The 11063-nt window shown below is 45.4% G+C and overlaps 2 protein-coding genes across 5 annotated transcripts in view; both read right to left on the reverse strand.

Annotated features, from left to right (window-relative positions):
- The window catches only part of BEND5 (BEN domain containing 5), a 49520-nt gene extending 38569 nt beyond the window's left edge, over nucleotides 1-10951 (reverse strand). Inside the window, exons 1-2 of one of the 4 annotated variants that reach the window (XM_010834440.1) lie at nucleotides 10074-10947; nucleotides 3213-3412 (exon numbers count right to left, since the gene is read on the reverse strand). Coding sequence is in view for 1 of the 4 variants with exons in the window: in XM_010834437.1 (XP_010832739.1) it covers nucleotides 8582-8591 (10 nt within the window). In the remaining 3 variants the exon portion in view is untranslated. Of the gene's footprint in view, nucleotides 1-3212; nucleotides 6160-8581 lie in introns of those variants that run through there. The other 3 variants (XM_010834439.1, XM_010834437.1, XM_010834438.1) reach the window with 3 other exon arrangements.
- AGBL4 (ATP/GTP binding protein-like 4) overlaps nucleotides 1-11063 on the reverse strand; it is a 1466590-nt gene that overhangs the window by 242254 nt on the left and 1213273 nt on the right. The gene's annotated exons all lie outside the window — the stretch shown is intronic.

Raw genomic sequence — 11063 nt, forward strand, 5'->3', positions numbered from 1 at the left:
ATGTATGATTCCATTTATATGAAATGTCCAGAATAGGTATATTCATAGAGATGGAAAGTAGATTAATGTTTTCCAGGAATGGAGGGGGAAGCGGCAATGAGAAGTGACCACTTAACGGGTAACAGGGATTTCTTTTTGAGTGATAAGAATGTTCCAGAATTAGACAGTGAAGATAATCACAGAACACTAAACTGTACACATTTTAAAATGGTTAAAATGATGAATTCTATGTTATGTCAGTTATACTTCAATTAAAAGATAGGCTACCACTTTTAGGATGTGTATTACCTACCAGATACCACTATAAGGCTCTTTTCACATACTACTATACTTCCCAACAACCCAGCAATTAAGTACTAGCTGCAGTTTTCCCATGAGAGAAGAGCTGAGACTCAGAGAGGGCCTAAAGCCAAGCAGACAGGAAGGTACAGAGCCAGGGTTGGTCTAGATCTCTTTGCCTCCCAAGCCCACACTCTTTTCTTTCTAAACACATGCCTGAAATACAGTAGAGCCATATTCATAAATGCTGAATGAATGAATGACGACTCTGGATAAAAACATCTAAATCCCTCAGCCTGAAGTTCAAAGCAGAAGACCACTTTAACAGTTGCTCTCCTGACAAGAACCCTGTGGCCTCAGAAAATCCCCAGACAGAAGTAACCATTACCAAGCACAACAGAATGAGGCTGGCCAGACCCCAGGGCTTGAATGGGTCTTTGAAAAGGTAGGATGATCAGTACAGGAAGGTCTGAGTGACAGGAGTGAGTTCCAGAAGGGAGCAGAAGCAGACGGTTTCCCCAGTCACCTGTTCCCTGACCTGGTCCTGGCTGCTCCAATGTTTGGCCATGGGGATCCTGAGGCAGCTCTGAGAGCTACCTACCTCCTGGCTCCATTCTAATGCTCATCAGTCTTCTCCCTGAGCTGTGCTCCCTGGATGAGGGCTTCCTGGATGTGCTCCCTGGATGAGGGCTCAAGAAGATCTAAGACCTCCACTTGTCCTATTCTGGGGTCAGTGGACATTCATTGACCCTTGTTCTGGGTTGAGCACTCTGCTAAGTGGTCTGTGTCTTTCAGATCCTTACAACCCAGGATGTACCAGAATTTCAACCAGAATACAAGGCTTGACTTTCAGAGAGATGCTGGCTCATGTGGGGCAAACCTCACATCTCCAGGTCTCCGTAATCCTCACCCTGAGCTAAAGATGATGCCTCCCATCCATTCTAGTCCACAGATTATAGAACACTCAGTGGCACTGTAAGAAGTGGACGAACTGGTTGGGAGAGGGAGGCCCCGGACTGAATAAAAGCAGCCTAGTCTTGCGAATTAGGTGGTCCTAGTTTGGAACTCTGGTTCTGCTACCTGCTGACTGTGGGAATTCGGGCAAGTACTTCACCTGTCTGAGCCTCACTTTCATTATTTCTAAGGTTGGGATGATAAACTGTTTTCCAAAATGTGATGCTTATAAAACACCAAGCACTGTGCCTTTCTTGTCCAAGGTGTTCAATGAATAGCAGCGATGAGGCTGTTCTGTGGGTTATGTGCTTGGCTTTTATCCTTTGGCACAGAGAACCACTGCAGGCATCCAACACAGATTGAGACACGATGAAGGAGATGTTTTGGGAAGATTAATGTGGCAGTGGTGAGCAAGATGGATGAGGTGTGAGGAGGAGACTGAACACAGGGTGATGAGAAGCTATAACTCTTGACTGGTCACATTAATGAATGTGAACGATAGTGTGGATCATCTAAGACAGCAGGTGGCTTCATGTGGCATTTTAATACGGCTTTGGAGTCTGTGTCTGGCTTTGCATTCCAGGAAACCACGGAAGAAATTAGCAATGGACTCAAAGGGATGAAGAAAACTCTCTATAGTCAACCCACCTTTGCAACTACTTCAAACTTAAGACCCAAGAGTCAGTTTTAGTGTAAACAGAAATATACACATAGCCTCTGAAGAGACAGTCTTCTTTGACTCTGACTTCCTGATTGTTTCGTTTCCAGGGCAAGAAAACCACCAAGGATTTGGGCATCAACTATCTCATCCTCCTTTCCAGCTTCTGTGATGTTAGCTAACCACATTCATCTATTCAATAAATATTGAGTAAGCATCTACTATACACCAGGCCCCATGCCAAATTCTTTACTAACATCAATATATTTAATCCCCATGATGATTCTTTTGAAGCAGAAACTGAGGCTCAAAGTGAGGCAGTTTGCCTAAGACATAAACTACTAAATATCAGAGCTAGAATTTCCAGTCACGTCTGCATGACACTTGGGCCATTTCTATTACCTAATTATCCTATAGGAACAGGAGAAAAGTTACCAAGTTGTTGTAATTTTCTCAACTGAACTAAAAGGCACATATAAAATGACAAGTTTATCAATATAATCTCCCAAGTGCCAGCCTTTTTCCTAAGCCCATGCCTACATCCAGGAAAATGCTGTGATAAATTCCCAAACTCAACTTAGTACAAGTGTGACTCAATACCAACCTCCTGAACTCCAAGCTTATCAAGACCACCAAGCCCTAAATGATCCTCCAAAAGAGCCCCTATTCAAAGCCACAAAATGTGGTAGAAGCTGCTTTTCAAAAATACAGAGAACTTGGTGTCTGTCATTCATCTAAGAGGGAGAAACATCCCATTAAACTTACACTATTGAAAAAAAATGGAGGCATGGTAATAAGCAGATAGTGTTTTAGAGAACAGGCTGGTAGACAGGAAATCCCATGCAAGTCTGTCTTCAAAAGTGAAGAGACCCCTGGAGAATTAGAAGTACAATTACAATGGGAAAGGCACTGTCTTGATTTCCATTTTACATAAAACCATGCTGGATAATTAAAAGAATCAAACGTCAGAGTTTAATATGGTGTGGGCTTGTTGGTTATGATGAAATTCTGAAAGGCTAAACAGAAACCATTTCACATAGGCTTTGTTTTGTTTCAAAAAATATCTATATGCCAGTTTAAAGTTCTTCAAATGTATAAAAACCCTGCAAAGTCTATATTTGCTTTACAAACAGACATGCCACAGAAAAAGCATGTATATCTCTCATTCTCTGGCCTCTGTTTCTATATCATCTGAGGCAGACAAAATTACCAAGTTTTTAGGACTGTATCTAATCAAGACAAGAAGAAGATGAGTACCCTGCTGTGGTGAAGCAGAAAGAAATCAAGAGACAAGGGTTTGAGGTATGGCTTTGTAACTCACTCTCCGGGTGACCGGTCACTTCCTTTCAACTCTCTCTTCTGTAAAACAATAGGGACTGGACTAGAAAACCTCAAGATTTCCTTCCAGCTGTGTGATCACTGGACAGCCACAGGGAATTCCACTTCTCTTTCTCTTCTGTGCAGTGTTGGATAAGAGCAGATGATCCCATCCCTCCAGGTGGGCTTGTCTGAAGAAGTGTCCTGATGAGTCGATCCAAAAAGGGAGAGAAGAACTGACAACCAGGTTTTTGGTAGGTCTTCAGGCTCTCACTATCACAGCCTCCCAGGCCTGGGTACAGGGTTAGGGCACCGACAAAACTAGGAACCTTCAACCTGCTGACTCATTTGTCTAGCTACCCTCATGTGCTTTACCAGGCTGTGCCAGGGTAATAAGTGGCCCCACCATAGGGTCACAGGCAGGAAAATCATGGGGTGAGATGGGAAGCCTTTTATGCTAAAGTCAAGCCCCAGGAGGATTTACAACACACACAAATTAAATTTTAACCCTGTCTGCTCCTTGGTCCTCTAAATCGTTTCTTTCTACCATAAATGGTGGTACCCACACTAAGCAAGCCGTTCTCTCCACAGTGCTTAGCCATCACAGTCCTTATCAATTACCTACATTTAATGAGTACCTACTATGTGCCAGATAACTCCCATGTTACCTTGCTAATAACACAATAATATAGTGGGTAAGTAGCTCATGACTATCTCTGTGTTTGGGCACCTGAAACTCAGAGAAGTGATCTCCCTAAGGTCACACAGCTTGGAAGCAGAGTCACAATTGGAACCCAGGCTGCCTGATTTCAAAGCCTCTCTTCTTTCAGCTCTCTAATACTTCCTACTTGATACTTAAGGAAGTGACCTGGGAGAGGAGCTCATCTAACCAATTCTCCTATCATAGGGCAGGAGTTCATTCTGGAATGTCCACCTCCCTCGACAGGGAGCTCATTACATGTTGGAAGCAGTGTTTATCTGCTCTTATCATAGTCTTCCCACCAACTCCAATAAATTCCAGTCTCTGGACCTAGGTTTGCTTCTGGGACTCCAAAGAACAGATATGATCCTTCCTCTACTGGGGCAAAACTCAGACATCCAAAACTACCAAAATATCACCCCAAGCGGATTCTGTCTTCTCCTGCTTATATATTATTTAGCTGTCCTATCCTACGTCTCACCAGTGAGCTCAGAGGAAAAAGTGGTTGCTATGTAGTTATAAGAAACAAAAATAGACTTAGATCTAGGATACAAAGACTTCACTCCTCATTTCATTTCTAGAACATCCATCTCTCCTGTTTATCTTTTGATTTTTAGTCCATCTCTGGCTGCTTCTTCCCAGTCATCTTTTGGGGTTCTTCTTCTTTAGCTGTGCCCCCTAAATGCTGGCATTCTAAAGAGTTCTGCACCATTTGCTTCCTCTGACCCCTCTCTCCCTCTGTGACCCCACCATGCCCATGACTAATGATTTCTACATTGGGATCTTCAGCCCCACTTCAGAGCACTCTCCTAAACCTTGGACCACATGCCTAATCCCTCTCCTAGATTATCTGCCCAGATGTCCCACAGGCCTCAAGATTCATCTTGTTTCAAACTAGACTCATCATCTCCTCTTCTAACCAACTACTCTTCTAGTGGGATCAGAGCCCAGATCACCACATCATCAGCACACACGTCACCACAACCAGGCAGTTCCCAGATCCCATGGCGTCTCCTTCCTTAGTCCATCTCAGATCCATCACAACCATTGCCACCTCAGTATGGGTATCATACTCTCTGACTGCCCTGATCACAGTTCTCCATAAGCTTCATGTATATGGGAAGACCTTAGCGCACTGCCTGGCACCTACAGCAGCCACTAAATGTTTGAGTAGCTTTCTTCTCCTGGGGTAAAACAAGAAGCCCTGTCTCACAAGGATGTAGACAAGAGTATGTATATGGTAATTCCCAGCACTGAACCTGGAGTCTGGTGAGTACTAAATAAATACTTAGTGAATTGGTCTTTGAAGGCAAGAAACAAAGTCTGTTCCTCCTCCTGTGTTTCCCTCCAGTGTAAGACTGACCACCTAGTGTAACTCAAGAGCTGGGGAGCTAACATGAACCAGAGAAAAGTTCTTCAGGGCATGGATGCTTTTCTGGTAAGCATTTTAAAATGAAGAGAACACACATCTTCTCTCTCAAGGGAGCTTATAAGACAAAGCAGGTAGGCACAGTGGAAAGAGAATAAATCTTGGGAGCCAAAGATCTAAATTTGAACTCTACTTTTCTGGTGTGTTTTTAAAAATAAAAACCAGTGTGCTCTTGAATAACAAAAACAACCAAAAAGAAACACTCAAAAGAGCAAGACCTCAGCTTGCATGGGGCAATTTTTTCCTTTCATCCAGTGAACCAGAATTCTGAAGTACTCTGTAGCACTTACTATTTAGTTGCAACAAATATGTGGTTCTTAAACAAATCACATCAGAAGGAACTTTCAATGGTTAATATTTCAGTAGAATCAGCAACAGATGACAATAGGCAAGTTCCAATCTTTGCTCCAATGTACATCAGCAGAACACGTCAAAACTTAAAAGTTTTCACTTGCTTTAAAAAAAAAAAAAATCCTTTTGTTGGCAGTCTCCCACTGATGACATGCAACAATCTTTGCATATGAAATCGCCCAGTCCCCTGCTTCGCTGCTAACTTTGTAGAAGTTCCAAAGCATTTCTGGAGCAAGAGATCTATTTGGACCGACAATGCCAAGCTGGGACCTGAGCCCTGAATGAGCTAAAATTACCAAAGCAAGAAGAACGTGGCTTTGGAAGCTACTTCCCCCAAGTGTGAGGTTTCTTCTAGTCAAGGGAGAGATATAGAATGCTGACTTTTTCCAGATGAACAAAGTTGAATGAAACCTCCAGAACTCACTGCAGGTTTCTATGCTATGCTATGCTATGCTATGCTAAGTCACTTCAGTCGTGTCCGACTCTGTGCGACCCCATAGACGGCAGCCCACCAGGCTCCCCCGTCCCTGGGATTCTCCAGGCAAGAACACGGGAGTGGGTTGCCATTTCCTTCTCCAATGCATGAAAAGTGAAAAGTGAAAGTGAAGTTGCTCAGTCGTGTCCGACTCTTAGCGACCCCATGGATTGCAGCCTAACAGGCTCCTCTGTCCATGGGATTTTCCAGGCAATAGTACTGGAGTGGGGTGCCATTGCCTTCTCCCTGCAGGTTTCTGCTCTGAAACAAATTGCTGCTACAGAGTCCTTGTTCTCCCTGCTTCTTCTCCCCAAGCATAGCATATGCCCCTGACTTCCCAAAGTTGGTGAGTTCAACTTGTGCTGATTGGAGTGGACTCTGTGCCGGGCACTGCAGGTGCAGAGAAAAGGAAGGCAGGTCCCTGTCCTGGAGGAGTTCACCGTTTGGTAAGAAGACAGACACAATCATGACTAACCAAAACAGGACACAGAATGCTCAGATAAGCGAGGAACAGCCAAGTCAACAGAGAGCTCCAAGGAAGGAGGGTCTCCCATGGGGACAGAGAGTGGAACAGGGTGCTGCCAACGCATTTATCCATTCCTCCATGACAGCCCTCAGCTCACAGGACTGCAAGCACCCATGTGTCTGCCCTTCCCACTGAAAGTGAGTTCCATGGGCAGAGGCCCATCTGACACAATAATTAACCCATCCTGGATGGCTTGAGGAGTGCCTGAGGGTGTGTTCTCAAGATGGTATGAAATACCATCTGCAGCCTAGGGGAAGGTGCAGAAATGAGGTGGCACTGGGGCCTCTATGAATGCCCAGGCTGAGAAGCTGAAGTTCATTCAGTAGGCAACGGGGAGCTACAGAAAGTTCTACAGAGTAGCGACTTGACTATGACTGTGTCTTAGAAAATTATTCTGGCAGCAATTTGGAAAACAGATTGAGGCAGGGTGATCAATTAGAAGACAGCTATGCTGGTTTAGATGTAAAAGCTGGTGCAGGCCTGGATGTGGGCAGTGGGGGTAAAGTTAGAAAGCTGTACAAGAGAAACCGCAAAGCCCCTCTAGAATAGGCCCTTTTTCTGACCAGCAGTGCCTGGCTTCTCTCTATTTAGGCCAAACATCAGGCCCCAAGACCACCCTGAGGATGGTGCCCATTTTTTCTTTGTCACTCCAACAGACAGAAGCCCTGAATGGCAGGGCCTGAAAAGTTACCTTTTGGTCTCACCTGGGTTGTGCTGCCATTTCAATCCCAGGACCTCAGACCTGTGGCTGCCCTGGAGCATTTGTTCATTATAGCACGGGGCCTGGGGTATAGGAAGTAGGAAGGGGACACATGACAAGAAAAGGAATTTAGCACACCCGAATAACAATAGTGCAGCAAAGTGCCGGGACAGAATGGCATAGTATTTTAAGACTCGGAGCTTAGAAAAAACCAGTTTTGGCCCTGTTAAAAAAAACAAAAGCAAAACATAAATTCAATATCATGAGCCCCAGGAGGAGACTGGATTGCAGTTGGATAATGGTTAAGTTCTCCAAATGGGTTGCTCTCATTTTCACAAGCTGTTTGGCAAGTAAATGAGAGTGACGAATGAGACCACGTCCAAAGGTGAGCCAAGTCTTGAGTTATGTGAACCAGGAGGATGGGCGTTCTTCTGAGATTTCCTGAGGAAGATGTAACTTAGCAGGAAGGAAGGTATGTGTGCTCTGAAGGAGGGAGGCTGGTAAGAGAAGAAGAGAAGAGCAGAAGGGGCTTGAAAATTCAGCGCTAAAAACTGCTCTTGAGCTCAAAAACTTGCTTTGAACTGTAAGCTTCACAGACAGTTCTTTTCTCTTCTTTTACTCCTTCCAAGCTTGCTGTATGGCTGATGGAAGCATCAGCTACTTTACCAAGGAGACTTCCCAGTGGGTACCTGGCACTGAGTCTGGCTTTGTCATTTGCAGCTATGCAGCCACACAGGAGTCTCTAAGGCTCAGTGTCCTCATCTATACAATGGGAATGGTAACAACAGCAATCTCCACCAACAGGTTTCTGTGGAGGACTAACAGAGACAAGGCACAGGCATAGAGCAAGACTGTCAATAAAGACTGTGTTTGTTTTTTTCGCTTGAACTGAAATCAAGGCTATATATGAAGTCTGACACATGGAAACCATGGTGTAGACCAGCACATGCTAGAAAATGCCAAGTCCCAAAGCAGTTGGCTTTGACATTTCCTGGATACAAGAAGAGGTACACTTGAAGACAGCTCTGGGTTGGCCTGGGCAAACAGTAATGAAACAGACTTCTCACCAAAAGCCATAAAGTAGCCCCAAACTGCCCCCCTGAAACCCCACTTTTGATGTCAGGGAGGGATTAATTACTCATGGCTAATTCACAAAAACATAGCCTTCTCTGCCTCCCGCTTGAGGACTCACCTAAGCACATCAGGTCCCACAGCACAGCTGTATTTACAACTAGGACATGCCAGAAGAAGAGCTCTTTAAGAAGAAGTCACTCTAAGCAATTCCCAGAGTTTCGGCATTTAAGATGGGGTTTCAAGACACACAGGAGAGTTCTTCCAGGATAAACGAATTCCCAAACCCACCCTGGCCCTTCCAATCAGGTCTACAGCCAGAAGAACAGCCCCAGTTTAAAAATTAACCAGCTGACTGGAATTCTAAATGTGGTCTAGCCAACCTCAAGACCTCAAGTTCTTTCTCTTCTCCCCACAACCCCCCGCCCCTTTTCTCTTCTCAAGGGGAAAAAAAAAAACTGAAGAGAGGTGGGGGGAAGTGCTTTTCAACTCACGTTGCTCAAGCTGGCACCACGCTTCTTCTCTGGATCTACTCTGCCAATTTCCAGATGTTACCTAGTTTTGTGTTTTTTTTTTTTTTTAATTGTTTTTAATAATCCCAAAGAATTTTTTCCAACTTGGAAGGATGAACAGTCTATACATTCAAGATTCATGGTCCTCAGACCAAAGATTACATTGTCTTACTTAAAAAGACTTTTGTCAATTTTCAAAAATCAGAGTCTGTGGGGGCTGCTGTCTCCCCCAGCAGCCTCTCTACAGTGCCTGAAGAGCCAAGCACAGTGTTAATATTCACTGAATGAATAAATGGATGAATGAACAATCTCTAAAAGAGGAAAACAGCCATCCCACACTAAAACATGTACATACCACTGACTCCTTCTGACATACACCATTTCTCTCCTAGGGCCCTTCCAGATCTAAGAGTATAACAGACTCATCAAGAGCATGCTTTCTTTTCTTAAAGTCAAGGGGAAGCAATGGTTACAACCTAGTTATAACTTCCTCAGGGCAATTCTGTACTCCTGGGGGAAAAAAAATCTCCAAATCCCTTCCCTCAGGTAATCAAAACCAAGCAAACAAAACAAAACCTCATCAACTACAAAGGTTTCCCTTTTTTCTGCATACTTTCCTTCATTCTGTTTTTCTGGTCCCAGGCATGCCCCGGTATTATGGGTGGGTTTATACCACTGCGTCCCAGGGCTTGTCAGAGAGGTGGTAAGGGCACAGTCCTGCCAAAAGGGCCCCAGGTGCTCATCTGTTTCCAGCTTTTCTTCCACTCCTCAACTCTGGCAAACCTACTTTCCAGAGGCAACAGGGGGTGATGGAAAGGAACATGAACTAGAGCTCTAATGTACGGCTAATTTGCCAGGAGACCCTTGGAAAGTCACTTCTCTGTTTCAAGCCACAGTTTCCTTACTTGCCAAATTTAAATATGATAAATGCTGAATTAATCTTTTAAGCTAAATGAAGAAAGCTAAGGAAGTTGGAAAAGATAGGAAAGGTCTCAAACTACAAAATACCAGCAATATCAACTCATCCCTGGTCTTCTCTTTGCACTGGAGGGCAGGGGGGCTTACTGTCTGCTCAGTCTGAGGTACACCCTCCTTACTTACCAGGAATAGCTAGAAGGCTGCTCCCCAAAACAGAAGGGACACTTCCCTCTTCTACTCCTGTCTGTACCCAAGCCTCCTAGAACTGGCTGCGAAAGAGGATCTGCTGACTTTACAAAGGAAAAGGTGCTTCAGTATGGCAGAAGGAACTTGGTGAAGGAGACTAGGGGGCTGGTTTCTTGTCCAACTCTAACTGAACCTCAGCATTCTCACCTGTCAAATGGGGATGCGCCACCTGCCTTACCTATTTCTCAGGGCCCTGGGAAAGCAGGAACGGAAAGTCTAGTCTTATCCTGGCCCTCAGTTCTTACTCGAGGAGCCTTCTGGGAGATTCAAAAGAGGTGTGGAGGCTGAGGGATGCTAAGTGCCACTAACTCTTTACCTCTGCACCTATTCAGGGAGGGGCAGGAGAGAGGCACCCAGTACCCAGTAATCAAGGCCTCTTCATCCCATCCAGGGACCGCCCGGATGGGACAAGGATGTCATAGCTCTCCTCTGTGAAGAGGGACTCCCACCTGGAAGAGTCTGACAATATCAAGCCTTGCCTCCTCAGGCAGTACTGCGGGCCTTAAAGGGAGAGACAGCCAGCTAGAGAAACTTAAGGAGACTGAAACAGCAGAGAGGCAAGGAAGTGAGACAGAGGAAAAGAGAAGGTGGGAGAGAAATGAAGGTGCAAACAGGCAGAGAGAGAAAGGGAAAGTGAAGTAGCCAGAGAACAGAAACAGAAAGAGTAGGACAGACACGGAGACACGGAGACAGACTGACAGCGCGCGAGTTGTCCGGGAGGCGGGGAAGACAAAGGGGACCATCCCGTATTTTTAACTGGTCTGGCCTTCTAGACACCCCGTTCCCCACAAAGAAAAGCCTATGGGACGGGAGGAGCGGGCCGGAGCGAGCAGCGGCTCCCCCGGCCCCTCCCCGGCTCCCGGCCCCCGCCCGGCCCCCGGGTCCCTCCCGGCCCCCGGGTCCCTCCCGGCCCCCTCGCTCACCTGC

This window comes from Bison bison, unplaced genomic scaffold (assembly GCF_000754665.1).
Source record: "Bison bison bison isolate TAMUID 2011002044 unplaced genomic scaffold, Bison_UMD1.0 scf7180017864033, whole genome shotgun sequence".
NCBI classification, from domain to species: Eukaryota; Metazoa; Chordata; class Mammalia; order Artiodactyla; family Bovidae; genus Bison; species Bison bison.